Source organism: Salminus brasiliensis, chromosome 4 (assembly GCF_030463535.1).
Source record: "Salminus brasiliensis chromosome 4, fSalBra1.hap2, whole genome shotgun sequence".
Classification (NCBI taxonomy): Eukaryota; Metazoa; Chordata; class Actinopteri; order Characiformes; family Bryconidae; genus Salminus; species Salminus brasiliensis.
Genome location: NC_132881.1, coordinates 5233656 through 5254125, shown reverse-complemented (window position 1 = coordinate 5254125; position 20470 = coordinate 5233656). Strand labels below are relative to the sequence as shown.

At 41.7% G+C, this 20470-nt stretch overlaps 1 protein-coding gene across 2 annotated transcripts in view; it reads right to left on the bottom strand.

Annotated features, from left to right (window-relative positions):
* The window catches only part of ldlrap1b (low density lipoprotein receptor adaptor protein 1b), a 59632-nt gene that overhangs the window by 26806 nt on the left and 12356 nt on the right, over positions 1–20470 (bottom strand). For both annotated transcript variants that reach the window (XM_072677391.1, XM_072677392.1), the window contains exons 2-3: positions 4283–4425; positions 671–783 (exon numbers count right to left, since the gene is read on the bottom strand). In XM_072677391.1, the coding sequence (XP_072533492.1) occupies positions 671–783; positions 4283–4425 (256 nt within the window). The remainder of the gene's footprint in view (positions 1–670; positions 784–4282; positions 4426–20470) is intronic.

Genomic DNA, 20470 nt, shown 5'->3' with positions numbered 1-20470 from the left:
CTATGATCTTTGCAACAAAACATAGATTTCCAAGAGTAGCTGAAGGAGTTGGCAGCTATTTTTAGCGCTTGAGGGAGAAGATCCCTGGTCTATTTACCTTTTTGCAGGAGATCAGCTGCTGCACACTTTTTAAAAGTCAAAGACAGTCTATCGAGACAACATGTCAATGATTTAAAGTGCTGAACTGTTTTCTCCAGAGTTTCGTGGTTAATTGTAGTCAATTGAGAGATGGTGACCAGGTTGCTGCTATAGGTGGTTCTAGGGCAGTACTAGAGACGGCCTGGCCTTTCATTGTTTGGCTGCAGGGTTAGTTAGCTGGTCACCCATGACAGAGTATAAATATTAATTACTGTGTTTTTGAGAAATGAAGAATGGAAGAACGTAGAATGGAAGTGGATCAGAGAGGTGGATCTGACGCTTTCATTGCTTTAACTGTCATGGTGTTTCTCCACAGCACTTTGTGTTTGCCTACAGGTCTCTTCAATCTTTTTGGGGCAAGAATATCCATGACTTTGAAGCTTTTAGAGAAGAAGTTAAAATGATCCGGGAACACATTAGCAGAGTCTACGCTTACAGTTGGTGACATTGCTATGGCCTCTATAAATGCAGGCAACTAAGGGAATGTAGTGCTTCTCTTGCACAATATGAGAAGAGGAGTTAGGAGACTGACCTGTAAATAGAGATGTTCTCAATGAGTTGATTTGAGGCACTGTCATATAAAATGATCCCTCTTGGAGAGACCTTTAATGTTACTTTCTGCAGCTTCTTCCCACTGGCTTTGGCCTGAGAGAGCGAGAGAGAGAGAGAGAGAGAGAGAGAGAGAGAGACAGTTTTAGTGTAACTGCAAATTCATGTTCATATTGTTCAAACTCCGGCCTGCACTTTGGCATGACTATAGTGAAAAGGTCAGAGAAAAGGTCCTGATGCCATTAGATGGAAGCACTGTGTCCCTAGATGTTTTAAAAGGAATATGCACAAAAACACACACTCAAACCGCCAAAAACACACACTCTGCTCCCTGTGGAAGAATGACTCAAATCCTGTGGTATGTAGTTAACAGCTGTGACAAACACTACTTACTTATGACTGCTTACTATTATTACCTGTGAGCTTAAAACAAAGTCTCCTCCAACCAGTCTAATCAAACCAGTTTCCACCAACCAGTCTAATAAAACCAGTCATGTCCAACCAGTGTTCTTTAATCAGTCTAAACCAACCAGTCTCCTCCAACCAGTCTCCATTAAATCAGTCTCCTTAAATCATTCAAATACAACCAGTTTCCAGCAATCAGTTACCACTAATCAGTCTTCTGTACTAAATCTAATCCAATGATTTAATCAGTCTAATGCAACCAGTCTCTTCCAACCAGTGTTCAATAATCAGTCTAATGCAACCAGTCTCTTCCAACCAGTGTTCTTTAATCAGTCTAATCCAACCAGTCTCCTCCAACCAGTGTTCTTTAATCAGTCTAATCCAACCAGTCTCCTCCAACCAGTGTTCTTTAATCAGTCTAATGCAACCAGTCTCCTCCAACCAGTGTTCTTTAATCAGTCTAATCCAACCAGTCTCCTCCAACCAGTGTTCTTTAATCAGTCTAATCCAACCAGTCTCCTCCAACCAGTGTTCTTTAATCAGTCTAATCCAACCAGTCTCCTCCAACCAGTGTTCTTTAATCAGTCTAATCCAACCAGTCTCCTCCAACCAGTGTTCTTTAATCAGTCTAATGCAACCAGTCTCCTCCAACCAGTGTTCTTTAATCAGTCTAATCCAACCAGTCTCCTCCAACCAGTGTTCTTTAATCAGTCTAATCCAACCAGTCTCCTCCAACCAGTGTTCTTTAATCAGTCTAATGCAACCAGTCTCCTCCAACCAGTGTTCTTTAATCAGTCTAATCCAACCAGTCTCTTCCAACCAGTGTTCAATAATCAGTCTAATGCAACCAGTCTCTTCCAACCAGTGTTCTTTAATCAGTCTAATCCAACCAGTCTCCTCCAACCAGTGTTCTTTAATCAGTCTAATCCAACCAGTCTCCTCCAACCAGTGTTCTTTAATCAGTCTAATGCAACCAGTCTCCTCCAACCAGTGTTCTTTAATCAGTCTAATCCAACCAGTCTCCTCCAACCAGTGTTCTTTAATCAGTCTAATCCAACCAGTCTCTTCCAACCAGTGTTCTTTAATCAGTCTAATCCAACCAGTCTCCTCCAACCAGTGTTCTTTAATCAGTCTAATCCAACCAGTCTCCTCCAACCAGTGTTCTTTAATCAGTCTAATGCAACCAGTCTCCTCCAACCAGTGTTCTTTAATCAGTCTAATCCAACCAGTCTCCTCCAACCAGTGTTCTTTAATCAGTCTAATCCAACCAGTCTCCTCCAACCAGTGTTCTTTAATCAGTCTAATCCAACCAGTCTCCTCCAACCAGTGTTCTTTAATCAGTCTAATCCAACCAGTCTCCTCCAACCAGTGTTCTTTAATCAGTCTAATGCAACCAGTCTCCTCCAACCAGTGTTCTTTAATCAGTCTAATCCAACCAGTCTCCTCCAACCAGTGTTCTTTAATCAGTCTAATCCAACCAGTCTCCTCCAACCAGTGTTCTTTAATCAGTCTAATGCAACCAGTCTCCTCCAACCAGTGTTCTTTAATCAGTCTAATCCAACCAGTCTCATCCAACCAGTGTTCTTTAATCAGTCTAATGCAACCAGTCTCCTCCAACCAGTGTTCTTTAATCAGTCTAATCCAACCAGTCTCCTCCAACCAGTGTTCTTTAATCAGTCTAATCCAACCAGTCTCCTCAAACCAGTGTTCTTTAATCAGTCTAATCCAACCAGTCTCCTCCAACCAGTGTTCTTTAATCAGTCTTATTCAACCAGTCTCCTCCAACCAGTGTTCTTTAATCAGTCTAATCCAACCAGTCTCCTCCAACCAGTGTTCTTTAATCAGTCTAATCCAACCAGTCTCCTCCAACCAGTGTTCTTTAATCAGTCTAATCCAACCAGTCTCCTCCAACCAGTGTTCTTTAATCAGTCTAATCCAACCAGTCTCCTCCATCCAGTGTTCTTTAATCAGTCTAATCCAACCAGTCTCCTCCATCCAGTGTTCTTTAATCAGTCTAATCCAACCAGTCTCCTCAAACCAGTCTCCTCCAACCAGTGTTCTTTAATCAGTCTTCTTTTTAATCACCCAGTTTCCACGTTACAAGCGATTCACAAAAGAATGCACACAAAAACCACCAAAAACAAACACCCTGCTTCCTATGGATGGATGATGCAGTTCTTTTGGTATGTAGATACCTGCAGTGACAAACACTATGCCTACTAGAATTACCTGTGAGCTTTAAAAAAAAAAAGGTCTCCTTCAACCAGTTTCCACCAATCAGTCTCTATTAGCCAGTCTAATCCAACCAATCAGTCTCCCTTAGCCAGTCTTATTTAACCAGTTTCCACCAACCAGTTTCCACCAGTCTCCCCTTAACCAGTCTGCTCCAACCACTTTACCCCAATCTGTATTCTCCAACAAGTCTAATTGAACCGATCAAGTTTCTTAACTTCTCTAAAACGATTTTTAACAGTTAGGCCTTCACACACAGAGCACAATGCATTCAGACTTCAGACGAACATTCACGTATTACTGACGACTGACCATCTTACACTCCAAAAACAGGCGCTAAAAATAACCAATCACGGTTGTCTCAGCCAGTGGGACAACTACAACTACAACGACTGGTTGGCTGTGTCCTAGCAACTAGAACCTTTCAATGCCAAAAGGAAGTTTGTCTTCCTTGTGTGTGGGGGTCTAAAAACACACATCTTAAATGGATGGTTAACGGACATCCGAGCTGTGGGAAACACTCATAACATCCTGATGAGGTGGAGAAACCCTCTGTTGTCTGTGCACGAAACTTGGTCTGCTCCACTTGGTTTTTGCCTAATCTGTAGCTCATGGCATTGTCATTAAATACTGGCAAAGCGGATTACCATGTGGATCCATGTTAACCACCAGATCAGGCAAAGTCAAAGCAAGCAAATAGGAAAAAAACTACTGAGTTCAACTACTCAAATTCAGCCCTGCACTCTTTTTGCTTTTCACTTGATCACTGAAGGCAAAAAGTGAGAGACGTCCCTGTACTGAAACTCCGCCTGAACCAGATTCAGACCCGACCCTATCAAAGGGCCACTGGGGCAAAGGGGAAAGAAATAATAAATGAGATAAAATTCCGAATTCACAAAGGAGTTGGGCCACATTAGTTGTTTTGTGTTGTCAAGGGTCGTTTCCATGGTGAGCTCACCGTAGCAACGATCCTCTTGACTGCAGCAGCTGACAGCTCCTCTCCTTTGGGCTGCTCCACCAGCGTCACGCCCAGATACTTCAGCTGGAACGCCATCCCCTCCAGCAGGGTCTCCCTCGTGTCCGTCCAGTTCTCTGGGAGCTCTGGAAAGACACATAGAGATGGGATGGATTATTCAATGACACATAACACAAACATACAGTATACTGACATCATGGCTGTATAATATACCAGTATCAGTATAATATCCATTTAATGTAGGGATGTGGCAGAATTCCAGACACTGCTGTGGTTAGCACTTTCAACACCTCTAAAGCCTCATTATATCAAACAGAACTGAACACCGAAGCCCCCGAAGCCATTCCTCCAATGTATCGCAGGCCAACTAAACCCCCAACCTGCACCCCAACGCAAGACGAGCTTAACCATCTACATATGAAACGACTCAGACACCTAATACCCCATCACTTCAATCAGGACCTCTGTACCGGCATAATCCCCTTGATTTTAAACAACTGCACCTGCGTTCGTCGCACACAAAAGAAGACTGCATCTGTGGCAACGCTCTATACCACATGCAGTAGGCTCAGCAGGGGCTCCAACACTACACATGCCGCCGGAGCTCCAGCAAACGAGCAGCAGGAGGAAAAAAAAGATAAGCACACTCCTTCCTGAGTTAAAACTAAATGTAGGCTGCTTATAAAAAATGGTAGGAGCCTGCAAGGGACATTCAGAAGCAAAGAATATAGAAAAAGCAAAAGCATAAGCATTAACGCTTAGACGCTGCAGTTATCATCAGCAATAACAAAGACAATCAACCAATTCTGACTACTCTGATATGCCCAGGTTCACACAGTTAATATATATTAGACATTGTGCTAATGAAGACCCAGCTAGCTTACAATTAAGTCTCTACCTGCAAATTATAAAAAAGGTCACCTTTTTTTAGATAAAAGGCTTTTTAAGGTCTTTAATTCAAGTACCATTGGTCAGACTGTGGATCTGAAGGAAAGCTGTGAAAGACTAAAGATCAATCTAAGGACAGAGAAAGAGAAAAGTTATCGACATAGGCTCTATAACAAAGACATAGGGTCTTCTCTCAAAACTCTGTGCAAGAGCAAAGAGGAGACACATAAGATAAGCACAAAAGAGGCCAATAATCACTTTAAAGGAGCTACTGAGTTCAGTGGCAAAACCAGACTGGAGGAGGGAGTGGTCTGGCTTATGGGACTCGAGCCCTGGATGTTTTCTTGAAAGCCCTGAATGCCTTTCAGATAATAATGGGGCAATTCCCCTCACTATCTCTGACTGGACTGGCAAAACCACCGCCCAAAATATTTGGGGGAAATATGGCCATGTATGGATCTGTCCTGTCAAGAGAGTTGTGAGAGAGTGCATCATTAGAGATGTTACATGTTAAATGTAACACTCAACATGGCGTCTCTTGACGGATAAAGTCCCACCCTTCAACAAAAAAATGTTAGGAGACAGCAAGGGACAATCAGAAGGATAGTTGAAGGGTAGCTCTAGGTTCAGCCAATTACAGAAGGCCATTGACCTAACAGTTGGCACCTGCTCACCTAACGTTTCTTCAGAAATCAAGGGTAATTACATTGAGTTTGCTGCATAATACGGAGATCGTACAGCCGTTGCTCTTCTGGGAAGTCTTTAGACTAGATCCTTAAACATTGCTGTGAGAACTTTTTCGTCAGGTCAGGTGCTGATGTTAGATGATAGATGCTGGGGGGCTTTACACCATTGCATGGGGCATGGGGGGCAATAGGCTCAAAAGCGGCTGCTCTAGAGTGTCCGATACTTTAGCCAGTGCATTTCTACCGAGGTGTGGTGTATTGCTAAGTGGCTGTAAAAAGTCTACTGCTTCTGCTTTCTACAGGGACTAAGCCACATTCACCATTCTCTAGGTGTATGTTTTTTCCCCTTTTCTTTAAGAATGACTAGGATCTGTCTCCTGCTCGCTCTAACGAGCAGAGTCACTGCTCAGCCATGACAGGGTCAGGTTCAGGGTCAAGGATATGCCTTCAGCCTGCTCTCTCTCTCTCTCTCTCTCTCTCTCTCTCTCTCTCTCTCTCTCTCTCTCTCTCTCTCTCTCTCTCTCTCTCTCGCACCCACCCAAAATGATTTAAAGCACTTGAACACTGGCTGCACGATCTGCTACACTGACACTGCGGTCACTCTGGTCCATGAGGGGTAAACCAATCCACATTAAGGCCTGGCCAATATAGCAGGAGGTAGATCATTCAGACAATGCTGGAAAATCCTGCTTCTTTAAGTATTTTGAATTTGTTTAAAAATCTCTGCGTTTTGAGAGCTCCAGGTTTGCACAGATAATACATTTATACTTACTAAATTAAATCATCCTAATGAAGACACAGTTAGCTCCTCCACACAGTTAGGCCACAGTTGGCCTCCTTAAAATCTGAACAAGAGCGATGAAAATGGACCAAAAGATCATACTAAGGAAATTAGAGATAAAGTTATGGACATGCACAACAAAAGAGAAGACTAAGTATGTTTGAGGATCCTCACAATCACCGTTTCATCAACTGTGGGGAAATTCCCTCAAAATTCTGTGCAAGAGCAAGAAGGAGACATGTACGGTAAGCTCAAAAAGGCCAAGAATCACTTTAAAGGAGCCACAGAGTTCAGTGGCTGAGACTGGAGTATAGGTGGATGGGTGTGGTGGTGTGGGGGTGCCTTATGGATAATAAAGATAATAGTTTTTAAATAAACTAAAGGAAGGACTGCCAAACAGCGAGCAAAGGTAGAAACATACCCCAATACAAAAGGTTAAATATTTCTGCACGCACAATTTTTTCAGTTTTATTTAAAATAAATAGATAAATAATGAAATAAATCTACTAAATGGCGACATCCCAATCTGATCCAGTGGATTAGGGTAGATCCAGGCATATTTTAATGGATTGGATACTGGCTGATCAGCATTGAGAGACTCGGGTCAGATTGCGGGACAAAATAACCTGATAGGGACGTCCCTATTACCATCAATGTTTTTTGAGTAAAAAAAAAAACTACAGACTGGCAGTGTCAAAATTTGATGACTCAAGGGGGGCAGGTGAATACTTGGCAAGGCACTGTACACAGTATTAAAATAGGAAAAGTTTAACTTCTGATGTCCAAGACAGCTCCGGCAGCACATTCAGAGAAGTATAAATAGACATGCGGTTCGCACCACTGTGCAGTGGAAGTCATGAATAGTGAAGCAGCAGCTGTTCAGATTGCATACAGCCTCTGTGGACTACGCAGACTCTGACTGAAGTAACTGTCACCCTTACTGCAAAAGCATCAAACCAAAAATACAGGAGCTGTCGGTTCATAAAAGACTCATTCGCTGAATTTTCAGATGCCACGAAGCCAACTGAATGCACAGCAACAAGCTCACACACAGCTCAGTTTATTCTCAGAGAGCCAGGTCACCTCCGAATTGAGCGTACGGGACATTTCACAACAAACGTTGTGAAAGAAAAGGTTAACATGAGGTGTTGCAAGATGTACACCTAACACGGGTTGTGCAAAAAGGACTCTGCACTGAACCCCACCGAATCCATTGATGAATTACAGAATGCACAAGTGGCTGAAGGCAGTTTGTTGAAAATGATCGATCAGGCGTTTCTAGACTACTGCTTGTTTTAGGGCACATACAGAATTTAGAAGGGTGCACCTGTACCCCCTTGCTTGCCAAATAGTATTACAAGCTAATATCATTAATATGTTAACTATGTAAATACATTGGTAAAAATCAAACTAATTATTATTATAGTACATAGTAATAATAGTAATAATTTGTAAATATTACTGTCACACATGCATCAAATATTTGCGTGTGAAACTGTGTGAAACTGTGATTTTGTCTTTGTATCATCAGTTCATGTTAGTGAGATAACCCAGGCTTTATAGTGGAGTAGTTTACTGTTGTGTTATCAATGCCTCTGTTTACCAGCTGGCATAAATAAAGCCTATGCTACCGTGACTGATGCCTTTGCAAGTGTAAATAACGGCTTTGCTTTAGTGGTGTACTTTGTATTGTTGGTAGGTTATACTGTTATAAGCGACCTTAACCACAGCATACAGCTATAAGCTATAATTAGCTTGTCTGTTACGTGGCTGACTCTCTCCTAAATATTTATGAATGTCCAATACTGGCCCTGAAAGCGTTAGCTGGGGAATTATGGGAAATGTAGTGCCTGTAGTGAATTTGCGTGGAGTGTGCCTTAGTTCTGCTCAGCAATAATAATAGTATAAAATTGACTTTTTACCACCACAATTTCACAATTTGGGTCACAGAAGCATTTTACTGGGCACATGCCTCAGTAAGTCAGGTCTAATGACTGTTCAACCCTAGGGAATGACGAACAAGTTAATGAAGGACAATAGCGTTTTCAGCAGCAGTTTCCTCAGTAACATCATTTTAAAATGACAGTTAAAAGAACAGTGGAGGTGATGTTGAGGTCTCCAGAGTGAAAAAATAGTAATAGTTGCTTAAAATATAAAAGAAATATGGCATATTTAACTTCATGCATTTAGGAAATATGGTCATCTTTTACTTATGTAACTATTCACAGTTAAAAAATAATAAATGAACAAATTACTATAATAATAAATATTAAGATTATTTTCAATATGTTGAAATGTCACAGAATGTCGAGTTTCCTCCCTTGAGATGCTTAGCCAGATCTTTCCTGCTGTCGCCTTCAGTTGCTGTCTTCAGTAAGAAAACAGCTGCTTAATCGGGTTGAATATTACATTTTCTCTGCCGTCAAAGAAAATTGTACTTTTTTGCCTTAAGAAGCTCCTGGGTTGCTTTTACTCTATGTTTTCTGTCATTGTCCATCTGTACTGTAAAGCACCATCCTATTGGTTTTCCATCATTTGATTGAATCTGAGAAGTACGTACAGCTCTATACCCTTCAGAATCCAACCTGCTACTTCTATCAGCAAAGCATCATCCATAAACACCAGTGTCAACAGTTTCATTGACAGTCATACATGCCTATGCAATAACAGTGCCTCCATCATGTTTGACAGATGATGTATGAGGTATGCTTCTGATCATGAACTGTTCCTTTTCTTCTCTGTACTCAAGTTAATGCTATTTTCATCAGTCCGAAGGATCTTGCTTTAGAAGGTTTTTGAAAACTTTTTAAGGAACTATTCAACAAAGTAACTGGGAAACTCGACTCAATGTCTGTTTTCTTGACCTGCTGCATGTTTTTCCGAGATGAAGAAGCTTTATTTCTCGGAAAGTAAGCTAATAAGTCTTTTAAAACCCTTTTAGTATAATCAGCGACAGATTTAGGACGACGAAAATAAGATCTGAAGGTGAAATATCAGCTGCTGCTTTAACCTTTTTTGAAAGCATCAGTGCATGAGAAATTCAATGAGCTGTCAACCCGCAGCAATATAAAGGTTTCAAACACTTCCTCAAATGTATCTATAAACATTCGCCATAAGAGCATAAGGCCGATGTGGTTTAATTAATATTCATGCGGGCCATGTTTTCTTCAGCTCGGTCACATAGATTGAAGAATATCTTCAGATGGTGCAAAATAATTCAATGCATCACAAACATATTGCTCATTTCCTGTGATAAAATGACATAAGAACCACCCTCGACCAAAGTTTGTGAAAAAACCCCTGAAAAACGAAAGCAGTCCTGATGATGTGTGAGAACTGCTGAGAACTGGTTTCATTACTGGTAACATTCTGAAACTGTTCGTGTGTCACCAGAATGATCACACTTTTCTTTCTAAGGGAACAGATATGGGCCAGTTCCCACCACAGTGGACTAAAACCGAAACTGCAGTGGTCTCATGTTACAGTACCATCCGTGTTAGTGATGATACCCAGCCATCAAAGCTTTCGCTGTATTGCTACTGATTCATCACATGACAACCGGTTCTGCAGAAGTATAAAAATAGTAAGTAAATCCAGAATTCACCAGATTTCAGCCAAAGTCACCAGAAACCAATGATCCTAGATGTCCTGATATTAATAGCCTGGAGCTCCAACTGCTGAGCCACCACTACCCCTATCAGAACTGTATCCCATCTTAGACCACCTACTGAAGTGGTTTGAGTGACCGGAGTTAAGTCCAGTGGTTTAAATGCATCTTGGGTGCTGATATACTGATATACAAGATGCATGAAGTGACCAGGAGTAAACAAGGTCAGAGATGTGAACTCAAGGTGAAGTAAATGTTGGCTAGATAGTGCCAATAGATAGTGCCTACAAGGGGGGGGGGGGGGGGGGGTTAGGGTGAGTAGTGAATCATTTTATTTCAAAGGAACAGTAACACAAACCAGCCGTGTTGAACAGGGCTGTTAGGACAGGATGGGAGAAGAGTTCAAGGGTCATGTTATGCTTACGGTATTTTGACAAAAGCATGCCACAGTGGAAAAGGTGTATAACAGTTTCTGTAATCATTACATTGTGCTATTGGTGCTGGACGCTGAATCCCATACCAACTCACATGTCCTAAGCCTAGCTCATAGGAGCTTAATACAGAGGGGTATAAAGAGCTTAGCAACACTTGACTTTTGTAGCTCAATTTGATCTGATTTCCAGTTCCAAATCCATAATGTGAGCACTCGCCATATGAACATAGGAAAGCCAAAAGATTTAGGACAGGCCGACTGACTGTGCATTTGGGGTAGCATTTATAAATATATAAATATAGCAATGTGTGCATTGTGTGTGATTTTGTTGTGTGCAGAAATCACAATTTTCTGACCTGTACATAAAGTAGGCATACATTTAATTTGAAATGTGATCAGATCTTCATTTAAATCCTTAAATAAATTAACAGAAGGCACACCCAATTAGAACACATAACATCATAGTCTTAAAAATTATTCATTATTAAACATCCTGTAAACTTTTGCTCTGGACTGGACTGGATTTTGGCCCTGTTCTGCTTCAACTCAGTGATGCTGGTTGTCTTCATTGCGTGAACAGTTTTTTTTCTATATAAACAACATTTATACTAAGTAAAGGTCTGGACTCTAACTTGAACAGTTTTTTTTTTTTGCTTTAACCACTAATTTGCATACTTATGCAATACTTATATAATTTGCATACTTATGTTTACTTATATGTGCTTAGGGTCACTGAGCCTTATTTACCAGATATTCTCTTCAAGAAGGAATTTCTTCTCAAACCTCACTTTTCACAAAGATCCTGGTGGTCATCGCGGTTTTCTAATTTGGGATTTGTTAAATTTATGAGAGCATCATTGTGAAAGCAATTCTACGATTTAAAAAACACACCACGAATCTGACGTAGCCTTCTTATTTGAGCTTTTCTCAAGAACAAACTTGAGACAATTCTTAGGAAGATATTAGATGCGGCCCATCGTCCTGCTGCATGGCCCACTTCGTGTTAGTTAAATGACATACCCTGACAGTCTGCTGTAGAATTTGCTGGTACAATCCTGAAATCACAGGCCCATTAACAATGGCAAATCTTATTGTATCCTGGTCCCAAGACAGCAAAGCAGCTTTAAACCATAATACTGCAACCCTCTATGCGTCACGGTTGAGATAATGTCTTGTCTTTTAACAGGATTCTGGCTCAAACACATGGAGGTGGGTAGCAGTGTTCTTTTTGGAGAGTAGTGGCATCCTTCTTACTATCCTGCCATATAGTGTTGACCTGATGATGGACCCGTGGACATGGACATTACTCACTGCAAAAGAGGCATGTAGATATCAATGCATTTTACTGCTCGTTGTACTGCATACGACTATGTATGCACTCTAGCTGTCCAGCTTCTTCAGGCCGATTTTTATTTTTGGTCAAGCATGAACTTCATAGCAACGAGACGGCCAACGCAGCCACGTCGCTCGACTTCTCTCTCTTTGTCTTCTTCTCATGTGAGACTCACCCAGACTGAGCAGAGACTCCCCCACAGCAGACAGAGCTAATGAAGGCAGTGGGGGATGTGCGACCGAAGGAGGTGGGGGATGTTGGCATGTGCAATTGAGAGCTTGGCTGCTTTGCAGTCGGTGGAGGTGAGCTTCTTCTGAGCCACTGATCTTCCAAGCCAGGGTGAGAAATCACAGCAAATCAAAAGACTAAATCTACCCCTCAGTCCAGATGTGGGATGCAAGGAAATTAAAGTATAGGGGTGTGAGATATGGCCAAAATAAATATAAAAAAACAAATCATATAATGTATAACACATGTATGCATGTACACTATATGGACAAAAGTATTGGGACACCTAAACAAGAGTATTACAGTATTTTTGCTGAAGTGACTGTCTTTAAGGCAGTCTGCTAGATTTTGAAGCACTGCTATGAGGATTTGATTGCATTTAGCCAGAAGGTGAGGTTAGAGAGCATTCTAGGATTTCTGTAATGAAGCTTTTGAGACAAGATCAGTTGTAAAAAGCACTGTACACAATCCTCTGCATGTACCTCCCATACGCCATGTATGTGTTTCAGAAACCAAGCAAAATATGTTTTGGGCATTGGGCAGAATATTAAGCTTTTCAGGCGTCTGGTTTCATTCACTCGGACTCGGCAAGTTTCTCTAGAATGTAGCATTTCACCATCTAATTTAACAGGAATGTGAAAATCGGTGAAATTTCACAGTAATAAGTAAAGGACTGTTCTTGAAAAAGGACTGTGGCTTTGTGATCCATGCAGCTCTTTGGTACTGTGGTTCTAACCATACTCAAGATACTCTTGCCCTGTAAAAACTTAAATACTACAGATATGTGGGATCACTTAAGCTGATTAACCCAAACTAGCTCAGAAATGAAGAGCAGAGATACGCACTAAGCTTAATTTTAGTTCCACTTTTGGCAGATTTTGAGTTTAGGTGAATTAATTCAGTCGTTTTAGTGCAACTGTGCAACCTTAACCAGAAATCAAACTTACACCTTTCCCATTGGCTCCTGACACCATCTATTTGCATAGTGGGTGTGTCTTTACCCCCTAAGATCTTTTAATAAAGATGTGACAAACCTTTAAATCAAGGGAAAGTTTTGGGAGTTTTTTTTAAAGTTAGACTTTTCTATGACAAACATGGTTCTTTATGGTTCTTCTACGGCATCCCTCAAATAACCATTTGTAGCATCTGTATTTATATATAAGAGTGTACCGAGTGTGGTGTGACTGTAAGCTGGTTCCTGTTTTGGCAGATTAATGAAAGTCAATTAATGAGTGCATGGGTATTCAACTTTGGCTAGAGATCTTGGGTCCAATAAAAGGAATTATTCTAACCTGATGTATCTGAGCTGTTCCAACATTAAATTTCATTTAAATAAGCTGAAAGTACTTAAGATATTAAAAATAGTTAATATCTTAAGTACTTTAAGCTTAAACACTTTCATTTGTTGAGCAAAGCTCAACTTAACTTAACTTAAGGCAACAGGTTCTTACGTTTTTAGGTTAGGTGAACTTCCCGGACTATATTGACCACTGTCCATAATATTTTTTATTACACTCATTTTTAAAGGGACAAGTATCAACCAACAGAAGTGTTAAGCAAGTGAAATCCCAGGTAGAGGGGAGAAGGTGTTTCTTCCTGAGCCCCTAGAGAAACACATCACTGAAAATGACCTCTGTGAGGCACAGAGCCCAGGAAGAGTTCACCAAGCAGGAAAATAGAAAATGTATTCAATAACCAACACACACACACACACACACACACACACACACTTACAAACAACTCGCTACCTGCAGCAGCCTCACACATCTACACATCCAGTAAGACTAACAGTGTTCACTAATATGATAAAGCAATAATCATTACTGGGCCGTCTGTGTACCGTACTGCTGCGTGCTGAGCGGTGTGTGTTATGTGTGTAATTGGTTTTGGTGTAAACAGGATGTGCAGGGGTCATCGGCCGTGAGACTCAATTACTGTGCTTATCAGGGCAGATACACACCTCAGCTGTGCTCTCTCTCTTTCTCTCTCTCTCTCACACACACACACACACACACCTAAGTATACAAGTTCTTAGAGCTGGCCTGACAGCTAAGAATGCTTTCCATCAACACTAGGGCTTCGTGATCCACACATCAGCCTAATACCATGCGGGTCCTATTCCGACCAGTCAAAGCATGAAAGTGTCCTGTGGTATCTGGCACCAAGACATTAGCAGCAGATCCTTTAAGTCCTGTAAGTTGTAAAAGGGCATGGGGCCTCCATGGATCACATTAACGCACCTTGGGTGCCCGTCCTGTAGTCAGTTGTCCTTCTTAGATCAAATTTGGTAGCTACTAACCACTGAATACCGGGAACACCCTGCAAGACCTGCCTGATGTTTTGGAGATGTTCTGACCCAGTCGTCTAGAACATCACAGTTTGGTTCTTGTCAAAGTGGCTCAGATTCTTACGCTCGCCCACATCACGATAACTGACTGTTCACTCGCTGCTGAATATTACGCCACTTTTTGACAGGTGCCACTGGAACCACACACGTAATTCAACTCACATGTCAGTGGCTTTAATGTCATGGCTGATGTATGTAGGTGTAGGTCATACAGGGGTCATGCTGCACGCCATCAGCAGTTAGAGCCCCAGAGAGCACAATTGGCCTTGCACTTGGACAGCTCACTACCTTCCCACATTCACTCCAGTTGGCCTGCACATGTGTCTGCTAGCTGATGTATCAGATGCTGGGTACCCAGCGATTTGGCGTGTTGGTGGCCTGGGGGCATTGCATCGATGACAGCTGGAAAAGAGGTGGAGCCTGGTTACGCATGTGTCAGTAATCACCCTCCCAGTCTCAGGAGCATTAAATGTGATAGAGGGGAGAGTCCTAACAAGTGGGTTGGGTAAATGCTTACACTGCTTACAGTGACAGAAATGTTGGGGAGTGCCCAAATATTTGCTTGACACTTCACATAGAAACCATGCAGACGTCAGCAGATTTTTTTTTTTTAATAGTGTACTGCAGAGGCTGTGTTTAAGGTTCCCCAAATCACCGCTTCCTTAGTTTCCATAAACGTCAAATAAATAAAAAAATAAAAAGTCATCAATTCTACCAACACAATTATTTCTTTCACCAACACAAATTCCTGCATTTTTGCCCACCCCTACATCTGGGCCCACAATCTGTCTAATCTGTCTCTAAACCCACCCCTTGATTTGGGTCCCAAAAGGCCGAAGCATGCGCATCATCTGTATGCTGGTGTGTGTGTGTGTGCCAGTTCTCAGCAGTCAGGGCAAAGATCCAGTGTACACATTACAGTTTAAAGCATGCTTACAGTTTTACGGCCGAGTGTGCACGTCAAGCAGGGATTTGAGATTATCACCAATCTCACACCTGACCCCATTCATTCTGCATGTGTGCACATTTATACACTTGCTGCATGTGGGCCCAAAGCGGCTACTAGGGATGCAGAGTGCTGATTAATACTGATCCAATCCAGTGTTTGCTGATGTACAGATAATACAGCCATAGAAGCAAAATATAGTCTGCTAATCAATACTACTGTGAAATCAGTTTATGAGCATGATGCGACATTTTAGGCTCTCAGGTTTTGTTTTCGGCCTACTTTTGTTCTCTATAATATCGATTACGGTCCAGTTTGAGCACCCTAATGGTATGGCTAGCAGTTACTTCGAAGATGCCATGGAATGGAAAACTCTTACCTCTTAACTCTTACCACGAGTGAAAGCTTGTTGAGGCTAATGCAATGCCTATTTGAAAAGAAGAATGTGGAAATAAGGCTAAAAGGCTTAAATTAATGCTAGTCAGTCAGGAAGTGAGAAGGGCCAGGGGACAGGTCCACTAGGTGCCAGGCTAAAAGTTACAGTGTTAAAGATTGCAGCTTGTGGGATCATGAGCTCATTAAAGCACCATGATTCAGTGACACTTTCCTTCTAAACCAGTTGAGACAAGTCAAAAACATGGAGTGCATTTTCACCGCGGTCTTGGCAGCATGTCAACGTGGTGGCATAAATAAAGAGTGAATAGAGCGTAAAAAAAGAAACAAAGGATAGGAAGTGGCTGGGGTTTATTTTGGCTGGTACCCTTTCATTAAAACATGCCTGGGCTGGGCTCATGACCACACATTGCTACAGGCTGGGTACTGCCGCAGGGAGGAATCCACCCAACAGTGCAGACCCACAACACAGCAGCCACTGGTTTCAGCTGGTGGAATAAAGTCACAGCTGCTTCTAGGCCAGAGATCTGCCCAAACAGTGACGGCCTCTTAGAGGGTTTCTCACTGTGAGGTCATGTTTTTCTAGACTGAGCAAAAATACGAAATACGCCCTGTCTGTGAGAGGAGGCAGGTTTCATTCCTAGAAGGTTAACTTTAATGTCAACATTCTTAAGTCCCTACACCCAAAAACGCCTCACCCCCCCACTGTACTTCTATTCTGGGCCCTTATTCTGTCCCTGAGGTCCAGTAATGATGTGGGTGTGTTTGGGTTTTACATGCTAAAAACCATCATAACTTATTTTTCCCTGAACGGTTTCCTTATCCCTTGGAGTTAAACAGGTTGTTTCGTTAGACGGACATATGCTAATAACCTCCGTCATGACTGGCTGCCCTTCGAAAAACAGCCTGAGTGAATAGACGAGGCTAAACTGCTGCAGACTGAACAGGCGGACTGCATCAAGTTCAAACCACTGTGGACAAGAATACGACGAAGCTCCAACCCAGCACCATACATACTCACTAACTAGCATCATGATCTGTGCTGAAAAAGGAGGACTACCTCTAAATTCTCCGGGATGACCTTAAAACATCAAATAAAGGGTAAAAACTTGGACATGATCAGCTGTTCCAACAGGACAATGACCCCAAAAACACAATGATGGGTATGGAATGGATTACACAGGCTAATATTAAGCTTTTGGAGTGGTCATCCCAAATTCTGTGCCAGGAAAACATTAATTATGTGTATTTTCGACCTTGTGTATAATTTGGAGCCAGTGTTGTTTTAGAAAACCCCCAAAATGAAAATTTGAATGTAAAGAAATCAGTGAAATCAATATTATAATTATAATATATAATATATATGCTGTTTAAGGGGTTAAACTGCAGCCTAACCTACATTAAATTTATTAAATTAGATTACATTAAATTTCAGCTTTATTAAAGCTCTTTACCAAGAACTGTTGATATTTGGAAAATGTTGTAAAGAAAGCACAGTTTTCCAGTATGTGAGGGTTATGCCAGTGTAGCAGTATACCAGTATACCATGAAGACGCAGCAGGTTTGCTGAGCTTCGAACGACTGTGTGTTCGGTCCACTCTGCCTCTGACTCAGCTCGGTCTTGTACCTGCTTTAGACATCAGGACAGCAAGATCAGCTCTTTTTCTCTCTTTTGCCTTTCTAATTAAACAGCTTTACAGCACGTCAAGTTTACAACTTGACAGCATAAACAGCAGACCTGTCTGTTGGGACAAAGCGGAGTACGACGCACATCTAGAGCAGCTGGTAAGGACTGACAAACAATCGATAATGGAATCACGTGGCTGCTACTGCATTAGCATTAGCCTTTTAATTGGAGACTGCAAGTAACCCTGATCCCTGGTGATGCCATAGCCATCCTTGTGCGACAGTAGGGCTGGGCGACCTGGTCAAAATGTTATTTGATAATATTTTCAGGCATACAAAATTCATACTTTAGCTGCAGATTCCTATAAACTCATCCAAATAATCTCCAATATTGAGTACAGCATTTTTAAATGTATTTTATTCAGATTAATGAAAGCGTATTTTGTGCATCACGCTAAACAAAATTCACCATGCCCAATGCCAAGCCACAGATAGAGAGGTCTAAAGCCCCCCAGCACTGGGCTGTGGAGCTTTGGAGTGATGGAGCTCCATCCAACACCTTTGGGATGAGATGTAGTGTATCAGTATTTGTCTATACTAATGGCCTCATGCCTGAATGCAATCAAATGCTCCCAGCAACGCTCCAACATCTAGTGGAAAGCCTTCCCAGAGGAGTAGAGGGTGTTACTGCAGTAAAGGTGGACAGACTCCCTATTGTAGATCTTTGATATCAGCAGAAACGTTGGAGCCCTAATGTTCTACATCAGATTATTAAGGACGTGGTTCCTTTAAGAACCTCCAACAACGACAGAATAAAGGATCCGCAGTTGCATAATATCTTAAGAGCCTCACCGGAAAAAAAAAAAATGTACAAAATGTACAGAAAATAGATTGTCAAAAGAGCGGATTTGGGAAGTGAAATCTGACGCCACCCATTCCAGTTTCTGGAGAGTCAGAGGTTAGTGACCTAAGAGAAAAGAGAAAGGCTGAGCTAGTCCACTGTTCTACACCCAGATGCTGCAGAAAAGAATAAGGCAAAGTAGAAGAAGAACACAGGGTGACAGTGAGAGAAGGGACAGAGAGCTTGAGGGTGAGAAAAGCTGCGATTCAGGAATTATAATGTATTCGGCCAGAGTAGTGGACAGTGAATGGGGCATTGTCTAAAGGCAGCAAACCCATTAGTCCACCTGCATATCTCCCGTCTCCACCAGTTCAAGACACAATGCGACTTTGAGCACTGGACAACTTGATACAGCATAAACACACACACACACATATGGGGTACAATGACCAGCAGATGAGAAATGGACAGAAAAACAGTAAAGGCCCAGATGTCTTTACATCAGGCTGAGACTAGGTTAAAAAAATAAGAAAAAACACTGGTTTATCCATTTAAATTACAGTATTTTCTGTTTTCTACCAGCAGATTCCAGTCCAAAGTGTTACCCAACTATCACACACCAGCACAGTGAGGTACAGTGAGGCCTACAGTGTGAGCAAAGGAATCCAGAGGCCAACACAAGACTCATCTATTTGACTCATCTATCTTTGTCTGCAACGCCTCCCAAATCAGAGGAATGTAAAAAGCTCATCAAAGCAATATCTGATTTCCATTAGCCCAGTAGCCAACCTCATCTGATCAGACTGTAGGTTAGCACCTTAAAGATTCACCCTCAATATTAGCTGATCTCCCACCTCTGAAAACATAAAAAAAACAAAAAAAACACGGGGCTTACAGATGAGCGAGCAGAATAGACAGGAGCCAATCAGAGAAGCCAATTAGATGATGTTGCCACTGCCAACAATGGGAACGCCAACAAGTTACGAGTTGCAGAGGCAGCAAAAATGAAATTTCAACCACCTGGGGGGCGCACAAGTCAGGACTGGAACAGCAAAAGTGGCTTTTTTGGGAAAAGTCCTTGGTCAGCATAAGGATACCATAATTGGTTTGGGGATCCTTTTGTTTACATTTCTGCTCGCTATCAGTCCTTGATTTTGGAGGAAACGCTGAATGAGCAGGTGTCCACAAATATTCAATAATTCTATATCTATATAGTGTATCAGTGACGTGATGTGATGATTACGACTGGGTAAAACAACTTTTCGAATAAGGTCTGGGTCCACAAACCCTGTAAGTATCCCTGTAAGAGAAAGAAGAAGGTTCTAGTACTGTACGAGTGAAGGAGATCCACAAGGGCGCAGTATGTAAGCAAGCCAAAACACCAAAATAATAAATAATTTAAATGCAGCTTAAGTTGTGCAGTTCACAAAATGTTGTGGAAATTCACAAAGTTCACAAAATAAATGCTACTACAAATCGGCCATGTGGCCCACTGCAAATATGCCATTAAAAGATTCTGCATTCGATTCCACACATGCCACCCCAACCTCAGCAGACGCTCGCCTTCAGGGCTGACATGAAGAAGTGCGCTGCTTAGGTTGTTAAAGCAGGGATGTTTATCTACTTATTTACATGAACTGACGCAGCTTTAACACGGAGCAAGTAAATAAATAAATAAATAAATAAATAATTGAATAAAAACCACAGCTTTGCAGCGCGCCTTAAGGGAGGCCTCAGTTTTGCATATATTAGCCTAGATGAATAATTCCACCCGTCTTTGATGTCCAAATGTGTAACTGCTTCACAAAATGTACAAATGTTAAAAGTACTGGGCTGAACACTTGGGGAAAACTTTGTGTGTTCTGAAAAACATCCCGATCAAATGTGCAGTGCTCCAAAACATATTTGCTCCCGTCTAATCTTCGGCATTTCAGGATTAAAACACAGCTCCGCTGTAAATGTGGAACTGAATGCACCACATCCGGCACAGCATGGCTGTAGTAGGCTATAAAAAAGGAACTCACGTTCAGCCTTTACAGTTTTAATTTCAATCCAAAGAAT